The following is a 19,646-nucleotide window of genomic DNA, read 5'->3' on the forward strand; positions in this document are numbered from 1 at the left end:
AATTTCTATGTCGAGTTGTAGATGTAAATACGTAGATTCTACAACATACGTACATCTACAAATACGTACATCTACAACTCGACATAGAAATTTTTGGCGGAACTCGGTATCAGTACATTCAATTAGTTGTGAATTTAGTTAGAAATCTTATGGATTATAGCCTGCTTCGATTTTTTTTCGCTGGTCTACTTAAATAAAGGCCTTCAAGCTCGTTTTTACCATTTGGCTCCAATATTAAACTTTGACCCTCTTGGGCCACGGGTAAACGTTGTCCGATTGGGCCTAAACTTTGCACACATTTTTTTTTTGGCGAATGGGAGATATGCAAGGGGTGAGAGGTTTGAAATTCCGACTTACCCAAAATAAGGACCACCCTAATATGTATGCATGTAAAATAAAATACCTTGCCAAATCAAAATAAAGTTACTCAAAATTTGTAAATCATAAATTATCAATTCAGCACATAGTTTCTATATTGTTTTGATATTAAATATATACAACTATATGTCAATAAAACAGAAAGCTTCTAGCTAAAATATCAGACGAACGACGTCAATCTTCATGTAGGCTTTACGAAATATCCTATCGCCAGGTAAGTATTATAGAATTGCTTGAGCTTTTTCTTTTAAATTATTCGAATCGCATATGTCATCAAAGTTTTTATAACAGTGGTGGCTCTTGTTCCACAAACTTTTGTTTCAAAATGCATGAGGATTTATCGTCAAACTTAATGATCATTGCTGGCTGACGTCTTAAATGTTATGCCTAAATTGTATTTTAATTTCGTTACATTCATTTTGCTTGGTCACAATACAATGATAACTAACATCAAAAGAATTTACGGGAAATTTGCTCAATCCTGTACCTCGAATTCCAAGTACTACATTAAAATTCTCTCTTTACCTTTATTTTTGACGAAGTTTGCAATCAATTCTCTAGTATTTATTCTTGATTATACGTCAATTTTTTAAAGTGCTCCAAAATTTTTCCAATATTTTCCATCACTGCAAGTATATTATGCTCATAAATTTTAGCATGAGTTAAAACATCAACCTATTATATTTCTTCTACGCGCAGCACAGAATTGAACATTTCACTAAATTTGATTGATGCTAAGTGTCGTGCAGATCTTCTACACGGAAGCATTTTGAGAATATTATGCTCTCTATATATTTTTAAACAGGGCGTCAGTTTGTATAACACGTGAAACACACCCTGTAGAATACGAGTATGCGGGAATTGAATTATAAGAATCACGTTATCGTATTCTAAGTTAAAAAATGTTCGGGCTTATACGATAAAGGTTAATAATACGTGCAAAAGCAATTCTTTCAAACGTATAAGGTATAACGTATATCGGATGACTTAATTATCGGTCAATAAAACATTCGGGAGATTAGGTCGGTCAACCATATATTCTATAGGATAACAATTTTTTTTGAAAGAGCTTTCATATTCGATTGCAGCACTGCTGCAGTCGGGTTAAAATTCAGTTTTATCAATTTTTATAATAGATTGCCATACACCCATTGCTTGTATTGAGTATTGAATTTCAATATTTCGTTCTCTTAATCCGATGGGTCCCCAAGGTATTATTATCATAACTGCGAATAGTACGACTTACTCTCTTCCATATTCTCTTATAATACTAACATCATAATCACTGACTGCTCTTCCATAAAACATTCACTTCAAGCCCATATTATAAGTTACGTTGAGTGGGTAGTTAAAAAAACATACATTTTACAACTTTACAGAGTGGATGCGCTAAGGTGTAGGGCTGTCGGCGAAGGACAATTAGGGATTCAGAAAAGATAGAAAAAGGGGAAAGAGGGAATGTGGGGATCGAAATCGGGATTACGAGGACGGGTTACTCCCTCAGTTTGTGCCAATCAGCAATTTGTCGTCGCGGAGAACTGCGCACTTCGTTCCAATGGTTCAGAGCCGACCCCTGACTCTTCGCGCTCCCTAATTCGAGCCGGCCGATCACCTTAAATAGATTTCCGATTAAAGTGACGGGAAGCTAAAGTCGCGAAAGATAGAGGAGACCGGGGCAAAGTGGATCAGGATTTTTCATCTAATTTTCTGACCGTAATTAATCAAATTTGAGCCCTGCCTTACTTCACCCCCATCTTCCCTATACAATTTCCAATCTAGATCTCACCTCGTTTTTGGTCACGCGATCCCAATCAAGTAGCAGAAATTCTAAGCTGACGCTTCCGAGGCCGTCACCACCGCTGGGTATATCAAATACGAAGGACTCATTAAAGACAGGGCTAAGAGTTCGCTTCTTGACGTGTGTCTTCTTCTTTGCAATGCGTTGAGAATTATAGAGGAGGTACATCTTTACGTAGGGATCTGCCAACCCAGTCACATCCATCTTTGGAAGGTTGCGAGCTTTTAGAACAACTACCGTTAAGCGGCTGGCACCGGGTTGCCAGCAAAGTGAGACCAAAAGCTCACCTCTTCCCTGCGATTGGATCTGAAAACCGATATTTGATTTCATTTTGAAATTCTCACAATCGTCTCGAAATATCATTACGCGACTGCACTGCACTGCACTGCGTGCAGCAAATGTCGGGGATACCTTCAAACTCCGAGGACAAATCTCACGACACAATGCTAATTGCTGATTGTCAACCTGTTCCAAACCGGGGACAGAAGACAATGCGCAGACAACTTCACCGATCATGTCGTCGCGTGAATACCTGTCGAAGCTGAGGACCACGAAGTGAAGTGTCATTTTCTACAAAGAGAAAATTTCTCGTAAATGCCTAATTGATACAGTCTATCTAAGCATTTAAAGAAAATGATGCATTATTCATTTGTTCGACGGAGTCTATATTTCATCAGTAAAGGAGTCCGATAGCTTTTAAATTTGAATGCTGGATCGTAATCCAAAATAAATACAGTCGATCCTTTCGAAAACCAACTGCTAATATCCAGTAATTGAGCAGCACCGGTTTTGAAAACTGCTCACATTCCGTACTTCCGTAGAACAACAATAGTAATTTTTCGTAAGGGCACTACATGGCTCTTTGAAGCGTTTCCAAATTAAATCTGTAATATTGTTTCATCACTTGATGATACGTCTACAACTCCCTTTTGCGGACTACGAACCTGTAGTTGGTTCTGGGATATACCGTAGAAGGTGAAGTCTTCGTCGTACACGGGATCTTTGGTGTTACGAAGAACCCTGGTCTTCACCCGGTGTTGTTTATCGGGTAGAAGTTGCAGTTTGACATAAGGATCGCGAGTAGCATTTGTCCCTCGAGCCGGAAGGTCTTTGCATTTAACCACAGTAACAGCGAGCGCGTTCTGCTCGCTCCGATATCGTAACTTGAACTCCAGCTGACCCAGACCATCCTTGTTGCTGTCCCGATTCGCATTTACGTTATCGGTCTTCTCGTTATTCTCAAGCTCAGCTTTGTCTCGCTCGTTTTCAATAGTTAGAGTTATTTCTCCGGATGGTGTTTGCACGGGGGTGCCAGCACCCTGGGGCGAACGAGGCTGCGTCGACTGGTTGTTTGCCTGCTGCATAGGCTGTGTCCCGATGGGGCTTGGTGTATGACTTCCGGAACCTGGAGGGCTTTTAGCCGGACCAGTTGGGCTCGGACTTTTTTTAAGATAGTGGCTGGTACTCCCGGGACTCTTTACCGCCGTAGGCTTCCGGTGGGGCGGTCGAAAAGCCAAAGATTTGTCTGGTCCCAGCTTGGTGTGACCTCTGCGTCGACGGCACAGCCACCATGTGGCGACAGCCACGCATACAAGCAGAGTTGCACCAATGCATAGCGCTACGAGGGTGGCGGTTGAAACTGAAACGCAAGGGGGGCAAACCGTGGGCTTAATTGTAGATTTGATTACAGGCGTTGATTGAGTAGGCCGTCGGGATGACTCACTTCTTTGCGTGACGACTAATGCCACGCGATTGCCAGATTGCGGGTCAAGTTCTATTTGTTTGCAAAACAACCCTGCATTGATAACACGTCTCTGCTAACACGTATGTAAGTAGATCGTAGTTTCGCATCCCGAATATGTGAAGTGAATTGCGTTATTTCAATATTATACGAAACGCGTAATTTTAATACTGCAATCGAAAGTTATTCAAAACAAAAATCTATTCCTCGTGGTGCATTTTTTATTGGATCTATGCAATATTTAACAATCGTTGCATTTAGTCTGAATGTGAAAGCTGGACGAGACTCATTATAGGATGATGTAGTGTGCACCATATTGTTGACGTAAATTTGACAGACGCAACAAGGGAATCGCCAACACATTATGCCTTTTGCCAGAAAACCTGACAGCAGAGATGTTAACCCAGCGGTGTAATCGCTTTGACCAAACGTTATGAATTTTATAACAAAATGCCCATACTTGGAAAGATCAATGCGGTAGGCCTGTACATGTAGTTATGTACAGGTATACAAGTATAGCATTTATGGTCAACTCCCAATTTGTAAAAGGAAGAGGCAAAACGCTGTCAGGTAACTTTGTGATTCTACAGGTTTCTTGTGTCAATGGAAGCTTACCAGAATCAACCGGCCGTATCAGCGGACCATCTTCGAGAACTCCTCCGACCATGTTGGTCGTTCTTCAGGGTAAAAACGCTTATCCAAAAACCCGTTTTGATGCTCAGTGCACTTGCTATTTTCCACGTCGCGGCCTCCCGACTCTGTGACTGGCACGATCGTGCGTCGATCAATAGACCTGGGCGTGCGCGAGAATGATTTCGACCCAAGCCGAGCGACCCGAAAGGATCCCGAACCCGACCATCTCCAGGGGATGGCGATTCGCTACAGGACGGAGCTATAGCTCGCTATTCGTTATCACATCGCTCCGTTACTACTCGCCGAGCATCAGGATACCATGTAACAATAAGAACAAAGCGATGAAACTTCATCGCAACGTGTCTTCGGTTTGAAATATCGATGCGAATAAGAAAAGCGGCGAAACGTATAATCGTCATCAGTGTATGGTAGAGTTTTTAATTGATGCAGAATTTCGCAAAATTGTGGGTTATAATATATCCTAAGCAGTATCAAGTTACCCATAAGTTGTTATCGTGAATGACTAAGCAAGAGCTTAAATCATTGTCTCATTTCGGTACTTTCCTTTTGATTAGCGGTAATTATAAATCAGTATGCGTTGATCTATGTTTATGTTTTATTTGCCACCTTTCAAAAATGAAAGAGCTGAAAGATTCATAATGATTAGTCTATACCCAAAAATCAGCCAAGCGACAGCTTCTTTCAAACCTTCGTTTCCGAAAGGTGGCAAATAAATCGCTCTCAATGAAAACGTCGCGAAGCAATGCGATTTTCACTTAGTTGGTCATAACGGTACCTAGCAGTTTGAAGAGCAGTGTACGCAAGCATTCATACTCGAGTCTATTCTAAATCCATTTTAGTTCATCGTGGAAACCAGGTTGCAATACATGCTTCAGTTTATAGTTTCCCCGTCTGCGATAGGTTATAATTGCAAGATAAACTGCAATGCGCAAAACTATGTTTAACACAGGCAGATCATTAGAAGGTGGAAATAATTATATTTAGAATTAACATTATGTTTGTCTTCAATATTTAATTACGGGGTGAAACTTAAGAGGGCTACAACAATACATTTATTTGCATTTACGTTCGAGACTACGTGACGATTAAAGTTCCAAATCAGCAAACAAGACGCCTAATCGTACGCAACTCATTGTTAAATTGTACGGTTCTTTCATCGACGTAGAGAATGGACCGCGTGTCGTGAGCAATGCACAGAATATGTCTGCTGCTGTGCAAGTGAGATAGAGCATTGTTAGTGTTACGGTGTAGCAGGAAGGAGACATAACTCAAGCAGCGCTCAAAAATTGATTGAGTTTTTGGACAACTAATTGTAAGAGGAATTTTGAAGGTGCGATTTAAGCGCCTTTTTCGGTCTAAGCACGTATAGCCCATTCCCCCCTTGCCTTATGATCTCGAGATTCGCCGTTACAGCTTATATAATCCAATGATGGTTTATTTTAGATGTAGTGTGATTGTTTTAAGAATAGGTGAAAAATAATTGTTAATATTTTGCAGGCGAATGGTGTTTGTCTTGGGCCTTATTTTCACGGGCGTCAAATTTGACGCGATGGCAAAGAGGCTGCAGCGCCACGCCGTCGATGGCAAAAAAACGCTCGAGAAAATGGGTACCAACGCAACGTCAAAATGCCACGCGTTAAACCTTTAATTGAAAGTAACGAAATAAATCACAAACATATTAACAAATGATGTTATTGCAGCAAAAATTGAAAACAAAATTGACTGCAAAATTTTCATTGGTTATAATTGGACAAAGACTTAGATTCTGACACGTTTGATATCCCTAAAAATTTTATGACGCAGGATGTTGTTTTTTGTTTTCTGCTCAGCCCTGTAAGGCACGCGGCCGGTTGTGCAAGCGGTGCTCATACAACACCGTGGGTCATAAAATTCCTAGGGATATCGAACATATCAAAATCTATCTAAATCGCTATACATACAAACGCTTTTCCACACGTGAGGAATAAACCAATCGCATAATTTTTACACAATAATACTCAAAACACCTAAACTAATGTTGCTAACAAAAGTTATAAACTGTGCACCGATAAAAACTATCTCGAGCCCAACGTTGACATTCGCGTAAACCTACCTACATTTCTTTGATCAAAGAAAAAATTGTAAACCTTATGAATCAAAATTAATTTTCTACCTGTAATTATTGAAATAAATATTCTGTTCGAATGAAGACTACAAATGTTTCGGTATGCTTGTAAAAAGACTTAGTTCGTTTCTCTGAAGCAAAAAACAATACAATCACTAAAAAAATACCTTTGTAAGCCTCAGATATGTTTTATAAATACTTACAAGATTCTTTACCCTCACTATACACTCCGCGACTTTTATACCCGCAAATTGACTGTCGGCTTGCAGATACCGCGCTTTCTCTTAGAACCAAATAGTATCAAGTCAACGCGCAAAGGCACGGTCAATTTAAACTTGAAAACTCAGTTGTTGATAAAAAATTGATTGAAAAGCTGAAGGCTTACCACATCGAGAGTGCTTTACTTTTTCATTGTACCATTTACTTGTATCATTTACGAAATCGCTAAGCAAAAGGAGCGATAGATTGATGTGCATTACCAGAGTGGCGACAATTTTGCTCAAATATAATTCCTTGACTTTTCCCTGACTTTTCCAGTCGAAAAATTCAGAAATCTTTGACGTTTTCTCACGAAGCTTAGGTAATAGTAGTAATGTTTTACGACCAAACGCCTATAGAAGTTATGCACCTTAAATACATAAATTTGGTTTTAAAAAACATATAGTATTGCTTCGTTTCATATGAATAATTAGAAATTAAATGATACCATTTCCGGAAGTTAGCTTAGCTGAATTTACGAAGCATAGCCGCAGTTTGAAAACGATATATAAAAAACAGTGCGTTTTTCCGTATGGTTAATTATAATTCCCTGACTTTTTCCGCTAGACAAAATTTTCCCGGTCTGTTGCCACCATAGTTATCAAAGATCGCGCAAAAGGTGCGTCTGGTTCCCGTGATTAATCTACGCGCAAAAAGGCGCGACCGATTAACCTGACAAAGAACCGTTAATATCTAGTAAATAACTTGTAACAAAATTCGATAGAAACCCAATCCGCATCTGAGTATTATTGAATCTGATACGTAGCGATGCGAATTGTTGTTCTGAGATGCGAGACAAGTTCGGGAGGGAGGTTGGAGTGCATGCATTATTGTGTGGCGTGACGGTCGGCGGTCCTCTTCGACGCGACGTCTTCGAGCTCAGCATCTCTCCTCATCTAGCGTACCACGGAACGCGATAGATGGTCCAGAGATGCGTTTTGCTCATTCAAACGATCACAGTAATCAATTGTACGAAATAATTAATTATCGATAATGACTAAGTAATTAAATTCGATAACGACTGGAAAATGATTGCAGAACGACAAAAATTGGGAAATTGAACTTCCTTAAAAGTTGAAACCTTACTAATAGCTCAGAGACTCATATATTCCAGTCTTTTACATGTTTCTAGAGGAAAATCATTGTGATCATTTGACGCTGTGGATTACAAAAGTTAGTAACATCGCGACATATCACGACCTTCCTGCCCTCGCCTAATTCCCAACGGAACCACCCAACGGAAATGTTGAAAAGAGATTCAAACGCACATTTACATTAAACCCCGCGACGGATCCCAAAACGACCACCTACCTACCCGATTACCTATATTCGCTCTAAACGATTCTCCATTCTTTCCAACACACGTCATTCTTCCTCATTTGCACCGTGGTCATTGTGACTTACTTTTTCATTGGTTACCTGTGGGAAACAAAATGTTTTTGTACCATAGTCAGCGAAAATACTATTTTAGTGATTGCTGGCTAACTATCGGTACATCAACCTTTTGTAAGATGGATTAAAAACATCCTGAATGCTAATCAAAATTTGTCTAAGCGAGCTAAGCCTGTAGTTGTTTGGTAGTTGTTGAATATTGAAAAATTGAAAATGATTCAAGATTTATTATGCAATTTGATTATATTACGTTGTGCCAGACTTTGAAATGCGATCGATTAACCAATCGTTGGAATATATTTAAACCTCAGGTTTATCCACCGCTTAAACGACATCACTCGCAAATTCAAACATAGGTAGATTATTATATCTGTAGCTAAACACAATTTGTTTTCGCGAATGTCGAGTAAGTGATGGTAACCTGTCGCGATGCTCATTCCACTTTCAGCAACGTGCAATATTTCTAACTTTGAGTGACTATCGTAAAATAGGTCAACGACAACAAAAAAAAATATATCCAACTTAAATCAAGCATCGTTGCGGTCACGAATGAGCCTATCCATGCTGCTAAGAAATCGAAGATTCGTGTAACAATTAAATTGTTACCGCCACGCCACGTGATAAAGGAGTCCCAGGGAAATACCCGTAACCTAACACGTGCAAACTCACCAACGTTGCTGAGTAATGGAGAAGTTACTCGGATGTCTCTGCTTAGACCTGAAAAAGCGAAAAAGGAAGTTCGAATTAATTCAGCAAACTGGATTTTCAGTTCTCAGATAAATTATTACTGTTGTATATTTCCACATTTATTTGCCGCATGTTACGCAGGGACAAAAATTAGGTTTCAAGTACACCACAATTAAAATAAATTTTCTTACCTCCTCCGGGTTGCTCCACACCTTACATGTAGTAGTTCTCGTAGCATCTCAGGTTGTATGGCGAAACGACACTCTTTTCACACTGCAATAAGAATGTAGCAGAATATTACTCACACAACATACTCGGAACAGATTTCATGTCCTTATAGACTGTCTATGTCAAAATAATTTTTTCACTGTAATATTGCAGTGGTTTTTCATATAGTGATAAATAATCTGCAGAAATGAACAATAGAAAATTTAAAAAATGAGCACAATATTGAATAAGTGCATAAAAACAGTGAGTAGCATTCAATATCAGTCAAGATGGTCTGACTGATAAAATTATTTGCGATCAAAAAAGGCACTATAATTAAAAATATAATCGATTACGTACCTTCCACTTTGATTCACTATGGTGGTTAGTTTGGTTTTCATTTTGCATCCAGTAATCGGTTGTTCAAGTTACTTCATTTCGATCATTGCTAAATGCGGCCCTGTTCAGCTTCTACATTTTGTTTCCCAACATTTATTGCTAGAAGGACGATTTAATCAGATTTTCATTAATTCCGAACAATATTGCTGCAGTTTAATTCTGTAATCAGTTGTTATATAAGACGACAACATTTCATTAATGTTCTAAAATTTTACTGTGTTACTTATTATACCAAGCTGTGGAAAATGTTATCAATTACTTAATGACGTGAGAAATGAGTGGGATTATTTCGTACCTGTTACTTTTCTGCAATAAATTCATTAGTTCCGCTACCGAGTGATTTCAGTTGCAGGTGCAGTTCGTTCCTGTAACCAGGTAAGATACAACCATATTTTGTTAGTAGTGTCAAAGAGTACGGGAGTAGTGTAACTTTGAAATCGGTTCAAACGCCATTCAAAGTTTACTATAGCTATTCAAAAGCATAATAGGTATGAGAAATAAACAACCATTATCGTTTTACATTCACTCGAAATTTCAAACAATTTAGTAACGATGTTTAATACATTAACTTTCGTTACATGGCAAGGATTACGTAGTATGGATCTCGAGGAAGAAATTCTGAATGAGCAGACCGAGGTTTGTTATTGTTTTGAAAAGATGTACGTTGCTCACGTCGCCACGCTACGCATCGTAGTAACGCAGCTACATGTAAGCAAAACGCGCCCTTGAAAACGACCGACTCTTTCATTTGGCCAACGTCCTCATAAGTTGCTTTTCATACACACGGAACGACGCCAAAACGAACTAGGAGTAATAAATACGTTACAATTATTTTTTACAAACGTGTGTACACCTGAAAGAAGCGATCCGTGATCTGAAATCCGAGACACGGACTCAAAGGTCACTTTTCGCAAGGTTCAGTTTATCGGAACTTAAGAAAGAAAACTGCAACAGCAGATTATTGGGGCATTATCTTGTCACACAACGCTTGTAACTATAATCAAAGTCTGCCGGAGAGCAATCTGTTAATAATAATCTATGCAGAAAACTTTAAAAAGCTATACCTAATCTGAAAACCTGCACCGTAATAACACTGAATTCTACGCTCACTCTCTTTTTGTGGTATAGCTGCTTACGTGAAACGATTATTAATAAACCAATTAACTAACAAAAAAAGACGATAAAAATATCACCCGAAACGGATAGAGACGAGGATTGAGATTACTAAAAGTTAAATTTTTAGAAAATACTAAAAACTCGATACAGGAAACTCACCTTGAATGTTCGCGAGCCATTTTTATTTCAGTAACTTCTTATTTTCCTGGGCTCACACCTTGGTCACACGCTGCAGTTTGCACATTATTCACAGATAAGTTTAGTGGGAATGGACTGGACTGATCGAATCAAGTGACAGTCTGAACAACGCGAACTAAATTCTGGACTAATGGTCTGCACGCTCTCGCTACAGCTGCTCAAAACCGACTGACGATATTCTCGATCGGTTGGAAACGCCGGGGGAGCTGCGCACACCACGGTAGATGTGTACAGGTTTTCAGCAGTACGCGGCGTCAGGCGTGATTTTCAATTCATCAACGACTTTCGGCAGAATAAAATTCGCGTCAAAATAAATTAATAATGAGAAGAACATACATACATACATAAGATTGAAAACTAATAAGATAACATTATCGGTCTCGCGTCTGTATAACACTATGTATACGGTAGACTGGTCGAAAAAAACGGATATTTTTTTTCAAAGTCACATGTTTAATAGTTGTATGAATAGGAAATAAGACACCATTAATAATTTAAGCCCCTAACTTCTGACAGGCAAACATCCAAACCGTAAATCTCTACTGCCAAGGAATGTAAAATAATGACCATTGAAAATTAATTAAAAATATTTTAGCTTTTAATAAAGCTAACGAAATTTTCTTTTCAAACTAAAAGTTCAAACAATTCTGCGTAAAATATTTGTATTATGAAAGTAATTAAGTTAAACTAAACAAATAAAAATGAACGTTAAAAGGGTTCAATCCTTACAGTCTGCTCCAAGAGTACAAGATTCTTTGGGGGGCAATTTTACCCTCATTGCCTGTCGGGGGTTAATGTTAATATTTAGTGGTTCCTGAGTGCAATCTTCCATTTTTTATTTAATTAATACGCGAAAATAATTTTAGTTATTTCTGAATCTTGTAACTCAGTAATGAGGCAATGTATGTACATAAATGTCCGACACATATGATTGTGGAGAATTTAATGCTCTACAAAAAAAGTTTACTATAATTTTTCGATAACTAAACTCTTTCAAAAGTTATTCAGGGTTAAAGTGGAAATAAATGTAAAAATTCACTTTCTTGCGAGATTAATTAACAGCGAAAATACTAGACTTACCACAAAATATTGTGGGTTTTTTTTGTAACAATTTCAAGCGCTATAAAATCATGTCATTTAATTAATTTTCAACGTAATTAAATTTATTTTTTACTAAAAACAGGCTCCTTTACAGAGAAATTGCATGTATTACATATTATTACTAGCGCCAAGTCGAACGTACCCATTGACTATACCCGTGCATTATACAGTGTACGGTTCAAATCCGCGTTCCAAGTAACATCACACTCGGTGCTGTCGATGACGTCACAATCGGCGCGACACGCCGCCGCGAAAACTCGTAGCCTCTGCGGGCTCGATATAGCACACGGTCCTTTCGAACAGGAGAGATAAAATAAGCGGCGGTGTATTGGCAAAGCAGTGTGCTCTCGCGCTTTAGTCGTTGAGGATCGCCTAGAGATTGTCAACTACGGCAATCATTCGTACAAACGTCGCATACCGAAATTGCAAAATTTCCGCATCGAAAAGGCGAATCAGTTGTGTGATACACAGTATAAATACTATTTTATTGTTAGTGGCACAGGACTGGCGGCGCACATTAGTTTAACAAGTTGAAATGGTACTCAGGGACTTTCAGATACTCTTTGACAATCCGTGGAATACGTTCTATGGAGGCCAGACTGTGACTGGACGGGTTCTCGTAGTCATTGACTCAACGAAGAAGATTCGTGGTAAGATAATCGCGACTTGACTGATGTCCATGCCTTACAATTAGATTTCCACAGAGCTTCTTAACCGAGGCGGGAGATTGCCGACCGCGCCTTTTTCTGTATCGAATTACAAGCAGTACCGACGATTTAGAAGTATCGTGTCCTCCTTTCTCGCTATAATTCTCATTGTCAGTGCAATTTTGGTAATGTGATTAATTATAAGGTTCAGCATAAACAAAAATGTATATATAAACATTCGAAACAGATTCATAACTTTACGCACGATACGTATAGGATGTGCTACATTCCGTTAATTAAATCAGAACGGTGGGAAGCATAGTTGAATATACTCTGCAATAACATAAAAATAGAAAAAAGTGGGCTAAGTGGGTTGGGTTCGTTGGTGTATTATCATGAACATGAGAACAGCGGTCTCTAATATATTATGGCTATTAGTTATTCGAATCACGATATTGCATGGAGGGCGTTCAGCCGCGTTTTTGAGCGTATAATTATAGCGTGAAACGGTTGAACGGATATCAAAAATACCAGGCAACGAAAGAATTCGGCAAGTAGGCAGATTCGAAAATGCAGAAATAAGATTGTCAAAACGCTAGATACGACTCACGGGGATCTGGCGGAGCTGTCAAATCATTTCTATTTTAGTACATTCGGATACTTATGAAATAATTATTCAGAACGAAGTTTAGAACACTGCATTACAGATATTTTTATCCGTATCCCATTGACTTCTCAGGTATAAATATAAGGATAAAAGGCGAAGCGAATACTGCCTGGACAGAGAGTAAATCTGAGCTGAACAATGATGGAAAGTACAACGACGAAAACCAAATGGTTACCGGTCACGAGCAATATTTCAATATACAATACTATCTCCTTGGTGGAGCTTCAGGTAAGATTTATGATGTTGGTTTTGAGTATTTACTGCGAGAATAAATCAATTCTTTCAAACCAGATCAACTACGATTGTCAACCATGACATATTCTACGCGCTTTAGGTATAGTTAGTTATAGGTATACACGTCGTACATTTTCAATTTACAGTCGCAAAATTATCTACCCGGATCGCAAATTGTCCTAACTATAAGTTAATCGATATGTCAATGCCGAGTTACCTCCCATTGAAACTCTAAAATACTTGGTCTTGTACAGAAAAAACTTATTTAAAGTTTGTTCATCTGTGCCGCATTATTAAAGACTTGATAACGTAGGAAGACAACAATCGTGCGTGGTAATACCGGAATGATTGTAGTATCTGTAGAAAAGGACAGAGTATCGATGAAGAGACCTTGTGTAAAATCTGAAACATTTCGCGTGATGGTCAGTTATTAGTAAATGACGTAACAGTCAAAGCATTGAGGTATATTTGCAAGTGGTGTAGGAATGTCACGTTTCTTTTGCCTGTAGATTCTAGTAGCCATACCGTACACGTGTAAATATAAGTGGGTGTATATATATATATAGAATCTATAGGCAAAAGAAACGTGACATTCCTATATATATATGTATATATATACGCCCACTTGTATTTACACTTATATATACGTGAATAGGTGTCGAGATTCAGCTACCTCCCGGCGAACACACTTATCCCTTCAGCTGTGTCTTGCCGCCGAATTTGCCGAGTAGTTTTGAATCGGACCTAGGCCACGTCCGATATACTGTAAAGGCAACATTGGATCGACCATGGAAGTTTGATCAAGAAGTGAAAACAGCATTTACGGTCATATCGCCGCTCGATCTTAACCAGGAACGAGGAGCCGCGGTAATAATTTTCTTTCCGTGATGTGATTGCATGAGATACGAAAGGCGCGAAAATTTTTATAATTTATTTTTCGGAAATAACTCGTTTTAGGAACCTGTCAATGAGGAATTAACGAAGACCTTTTGCTGCCTATGCTGTGGGTCCGCACCTCTGAACGTAAATGTGATGCTACCAGTGCGAGGCTACGTCCCGGGCCAAGTTATTCCGATTAGGGTGAACGTTGAGAATCTCAGTAATGTAACAGTCGACACAGTCAAGTTCGTGCTGAGAAAAGTACGGTGACAATGAACCAATCAATCGTGGTTATATTCTATTTACGGCAATTGTAAATTGCAATACATCGTGTTTTGGTTATAGGTAGTAACTTTCACGGCAAGCTTACCGTCTCATGCAACGAAGAAGGTCAAGATCGTAGTTTCGGAAATCGGAAAAGGACCCGTGGAAGCCGGTGCTACCGTACATTGGGAGGAAAGGCTTACCGTTCCTCCACTTCCGCCTTCGAATCTCGCGAATTGCGGTATCATCAAACTTGAGTACTGCATCAAAATAGAGGCCTGCGTTTCGGGGTGGTAAGTTGGAAACTATTACTGCCATAAGCGTATTCTTTGCTTTCGATATGTAAATTTCCATGCGCGTTTCTAGGTATCACCGTAATCTGAAGAAAAATATCCCGGTATACGTGGGTACGGTCCCTCTCACGAGTTACCAACCTCCGATTGCTCTACCACCTGGTACCGGCCTCAAACCTGATGACTATCCAACCAAACTGGCAGATCCAACATACGGCGGTTATCCGAGCGGCTATCCAGCCTTTAATCCATCTGCTACCGCACCAGCAGCAACTGCACCTGGTTTCGTCGCGCCAGATCAATCTGGAAACATGATGCCAGTAGCACCACCGCCGTTGCCACCAGCGATGGACATGTACCCCAATCTTCGTAAGTGAATTCGCACCGAATGATGCTTTGCCCGAATTGATTTTCTGGAATTTTTTAAACTGTTTTGCATTCCATTTATTCAACAGCCCCACCATCATACGCAGAATCGCGTTACGGAGCACGTAGTATACGTGAGCGTGGTGAGTCAGAACATGTACTCGGAGCAAGAAATCAATTTGCGCCAAGGTATCCCGTCTACAACTTTGCACAAGAATAGAAAACTCAATGTATTCGAAACTGAGCGTGCTGTGAAAGTGAATCTCTACATAATATTCCAAAGCTAGACATTTGTTCAATTTCACTGACAAGTTTTACGCATTAATAAATGTTGCGTGATCCAGACAAATCGAGTAATAATATTTAAAGTGAACAATTGAGGAATTAACATAAGGACACTATTTTTTAACATTGTTGTAAATGCTTCTGTACTAACATCAATTATTAAGTTTTTACATGTTTTGATGCAGCTATATAGATATAAAATAGATCATTCGCTAAAAAAGACTGTGTTAATCAATTGCTTATATTTTGAAAACGTTACAACGGTCACCATTATTAAGGTGGCGATAATATTGCTCAAATGTAAATCCCTGATTTTTCCTGTCTAAAAATTCAGAATTCCCTATAATGTTGGGCAGCTTTTATGACCAAAAGTTCCAGAAATTATGCACCTTCAATATATAAATTTAGATCCAAAAACCCATAGTTTTACCTCGTTTCACACATATAATTACAAATTGAACAATGCCATTTCCGGAAGTTAGCTTACCTGACTTTACGAAACATAGCTGAGTTTTCAACACAATTTATAAAAAAATGCGTTTTTTTTCTGCAGGCCATCATAATTGACATTTAGATAAAATATTTAAAATAATACTTTTATAGACAAAATTCCCTGATTATTCCCGATTTTCTTGGTGTTTCGCCACCCTGATTATGTAAACATAGTTCAAATGTCTAAACGTATTAATCAAATTTTGAATCGTGGGTAGATTCAAACTTAAAGTGAGGACAGCACCAACAAGGTTGAATGAAATGAAGACCATTAAAAATAGTCAAAAAAATCCCCTGACTTTTCCTGGACCAAATTATTAGTTTTCCCCGACTAAAATCCAAACTTATAATGGCGATTCCAGTATCTAATAAATAGAGCTCTATATCAATTCGTATTTAAAAATACGTTTCTGATCTATTTAACGATGATGCTAACCAAGCACATGGAGACAAATATTCTAAATATTTTGCTTTTTCAAGAGGGAAGCTTTCTTCTCTCTCCATACCTCCACAAAATCCGCTGAATTTTCTCTGATTTCCCAGTTTTGGCTGACTAAGTCATCATAAATTATTCAATATAGACACATTTCTATTTTTGATGCCTCAATTTTGCCAACTTCAAATACTGACGGATTCCCAATTCTCAAGCTATTCGTACTAAATACAGTAATTTTTTTACAACTTTTTTATTTTCAACAACGATGATTAAATTCATAGTGTATAAAAGGAAAGAATTCTGATTAATTATATATAGTATTCTATAACATGTGACATTTTAAATTGCGAATAACAAAATGAATCTAGGAGTTCCAGTTGGTAGACTGAATTATTAAAGAATGCAGCAAGTCTGGTAATTCATATTAAGTTTCTCACTGTTGAATTTGCAGCCCTACTGATATCAATAAAACTTGTGATTCATGATTCAAATAACTAAGTGAAAAAATAGTTATGAATTGTAAGAAATCATTGATACTACAAAAACGCAAATCCATGCCTGTGAAAAACATTCACTGTTGCAGACTCAGCTGTCACAGTATCTTTGCAATTGAGTAAGCTTTGTTCTAAACGATAAGTGCCAGAGTTCACCTTTTCTGTGGCAAATTCTTGAACTTGACAAGATATACAGTTTCCATTCTATCATTGAGCCAGAATTTCATTAACTCATACTCAAGTGTTCACTTACTCAATGTATTTTCTCTGACATCGTACCTATCAAACCGAATGAACTCCCGTGATGAATGCTTCAACAGATGCAATAGGTGCATCTGGTAAAATACCATGACCCAAATTTGCAATGTACCGCTCCTTGCCAAATGTTTTGACCATATTTGCAGCACGTTGGAATACTTCAGCCTAAGTGAAAATATGGTAAAAATATCACGCAGAAAAATAGTATTTCGCGTTAGTTATGGTCAAAGTTCAATAGTGTCAACCAAAGTACCTCTGATGCATATAGTGCACAAGGATCCATATTCCCCTGCAGAGTAACATTTGGTCCTAATCGAGCCCTTGCCTCTGCAGGATCTACCGTCCAATCCAATCCAATCACATCATATCCACTTTCCTTAACGAGCATTTCAAGGGAATTCAAGGTAGCACCCTTAGGAAATGCAGTCTATGACATATTAATTTCATTACACAATAAATTAGTTTTAATTACTTATAAATTTTGGAGTGACGAAAAATGGTGAACAAGGCAATGTAAATACCATTGGAACTTGTGGAATGTTAAGCTCATCTAGTTTTTTCTTCACTCCTTCGTTGATTTGCTTAAGATATTTGAGAGAAAATTTTTGAAATAATTCATCGTTTAAAAAATCACCCGAACTCTCAAATACTTGTAGGAGCTGAGCACCAGATTTTACTTGCATCACCAAGTAATCAATTACAACATTAGTGATCTGTTGTAGCAACTGATGTGAAGCCTCTGGATAATGATAAAGCCAAAACCTGGCTTGAGCCATTGTTGAACTACCACCACCTTGCACCATGTAGCCCATTAATGTCCACTATAATTTGAACATAATGTTTAATGGCACAATGATCTCTGTACTTCTGATGTGAAATGTTAGAGTAAAAACACAGACAAGAAGTGAAGTGTTGTAAGATAATTATTGGACCAAGGAAAAGGTATCTTTGACAAAGTAAAATACTGACCGGTGCCCCAGTAAAACCGATGAGGGGTACTTTTCCTTGTAAACATTGTCGTGTCAGCGTTATGGCATCGCCGACATAACCCAAAGTTTTCTCAACATCGGGCGTTATCAATCTTAATAAATGAGATGGGTCTGTTAGAGGTTCTGGCAAAACTGGACCCTACAAGACCCACATAAAGTAAATAATTTTTATATTTACATTATCATGCATATAATAATGAATTTAATGAATTAATTTTTCAATAGACAACATCTTTTCACTATTTAAAATATGATGACTTACAACTCCAGCTTTCATTTCTACTTCCATCCCCATAGCCTGTGGGATAACTAAGATGTCAGAGAATATTATGCTAGCGTCATAGTCAAATCTCCTTATGGGTTGCAGGGTGACTTCACATGCAAGCGCAGGTGTTCGACAGATGGTAAAAAAATCATGTTTCAAACGAATTTCCCTGAATTCAGGTAAATGTCTCCCAGCTTGTCGCATAATCCAAACAGGAACCTTGTCAACAGGCTCTCCTCGAACAGCTCTGAGCAGCCGGTCATTTTTTAGAGGTGGAAAATTATGCTCGGTCATTCTGTAATGGTTGAATTTTTAAAACATCATGCCAAATGACCAGATCATAAATGACTGATAGATACCAAGCACCAAAAGTAAATGTCATGGAAAAATTATGTTTCACAGCATTATTATTTACAATCGCTGTTGAATGCAGTTAATGCTTACTGGTTAAAATAACATTGATACTTATCTGAATACGAGTAGGTTATGTTAAGTTAAGGGTTTGAACGAGAAGTGGGAACTATAGTATGTATAGTAAAACAAAATAGTTTGATTATTTGATAAACACTTACCTTGCCTCAACAAAGAAATAACAATTACTATCATATATTAGTAATTACAAAAGACAATTACTATTAATTCACACCACCTTCGTTAAATACTGTGTGACCGTACGACTATGCGACGAATTTTCTCACTCATAAGATTGCATATATGTACATACATACATACCGATCATGCCAACGGCGTAAAATTATCGTACATGGGCAAAAGTTATCATACATTTTTAAATTTCGTTGAATCATAGCTTGCAATATTTAAAAAACCATTAGCTTAATATTCAAATGTTATATCTCAGTTCTTTATTCATATTCAAATTTTTAAATAACAAAATTTATATATACAAAGCTAGTGACTATTGAGGTTTATTGGCGCACGTAATATCGCAATTCTCAGAAATTTCACTTTACGTTGGCTCTGATAAATTTTTGTTAAATTCAAACGAGAAGTAATATATACAAATTATCGCACATCTAAATATGT

At 38.1% G+C, this 19,646-nt stretch overlaps 3 protein-coding genes and 1 long non-coding RNA gene across 6 annotated transcripts; 1 reads left to right on the plus strand and 3 right to left on the minus strand.

The window, feature by feature from the left end:
• Window positions 1-455: 455 nt before the first annotated feature.
• Window positions 456-4,774, minus strand: LOC124184264 (synaptotagmin-4). The gene is made up of 5 exons (XM_046573790.1): window positions 4,533-4,774; window positions 3,121-3,815; window positions 2,588-2,746; window positions 2,165-2,482; window positions 456-1,990 (listed from the first exon to the last, which is right to left on the minus strand). The coding sequence occupies exons 1-5, from the start codon at window positions 4,582-4,584 to the stop codon at window positions 1,871-1,873; spliced, it is 1,344 nt and encodes a 447-aa protein (XP_046429746.1). The 5' UTR covers window positions 4,585-4,774; the 3' UTR covers window positions 456-1,870.
• A 4,157-nt stretch (window positions 4,775-8,931) lies between these two features.
• Window positions 8,932-9,682, minus strand: LOC124184758. The gene is made up of 3 exons (XR_006871254.1): window positions 9,580-9,682; window positions 9,204-9,285; window positions 8,932-9,042 (listed from the first exon to the last, which is right to left on the minus strand). It is a non-coding gene; the product is annotated as an uncharacterized LOC124184758 (long non-coding RNA).
• Window positions 9,683-12,346: 2,664 nt separating this feature from the next.
• LOC124184837 (arrestin domain-containing protein 17) lies at window positions 12,347-17,087 on the plus strand. Of its 2 annotated transcripts, XM_046574955.1 has the most exons (7): window positions 12,347-12,683; window positions 13,420-13,575; window positions 14,237-14,448; window positions 14,539-14,721; window positions 14,806-15,017; window positions 15,091-15,386; window positions 15,473-17,087. In XM_046574955.1, exons 1-7 carry the CDS (start codon window positions 12,569-12,571, stop codon window positions 15,601-15,603), a joined length of 1,305 nt encoding a protein of 434 aa, XP_046430911.1. In that variant the 5' UTR covers window positions 12,347-12,568; the 3' UTR covers window positions 15,604-17,087. The 2 variants fall into 2 exon arrangements, with proteins under 2 accessions (XP_046430911.1, XP_046430912.1); XM_046574956.1 differs by lacking the exon at window positions 13,420-13,575.
• On the minus strand, window positions 15,987-19,402 carry LOC124184839 (uroporphyrinogen decarboxylase). Of its 2 annotated transcripts, none has more exons than XM_046574960.1 (6): window positions 19,335-19,402; window positions 18,600-18,897; window positions 18,318-18,476; window positions 17,870-18,169; window positions 17,602-17,775; window positions 15,987-17,513 (listed from the first exon to the last, which is right to left on the minus strand). In XM_046574960.1, the coding sequence occupies exons 1-6, from the start codon at window positions 19,385-19,387 to the stop codon at window positions 17,373-17,375; spliced, it is 1,125 nt and encodes a 374-aa protein (XP_046430916.1). In that variant the 5' UTR covers window positions 19,388-19,402; the 3' UTR covers window positions 15,987-17,372. The 2 variants fall into 2 exon arrangements, with proteins under 2 accessions (XP_046430916.1, XP_046430917.1); XM_046574961.1 differs by lacking the exon at window positions 19,335-19,402 and adding an exon at window positions 19,175-19,323.
• Between the last annotated feature and the right edge of the window lie 244 nt (window positions 19,403-19,646).

Source organism: Neodiprion fabricii, chromosome 6 (assembly GCF_021155785.1).
Source record: "Neodiprion fabricii isolate iyNeoFabr1 chromosome 6, iyNeoFabr1.1, whole genome shotgun sequence".
NCBI classification, from domain to species: Eukaryota; Metazoa; Arthropoda; class Insecta; order Hymenoptera; family Diprionidae; genus Neodiprion; species Neodiprion fabricii.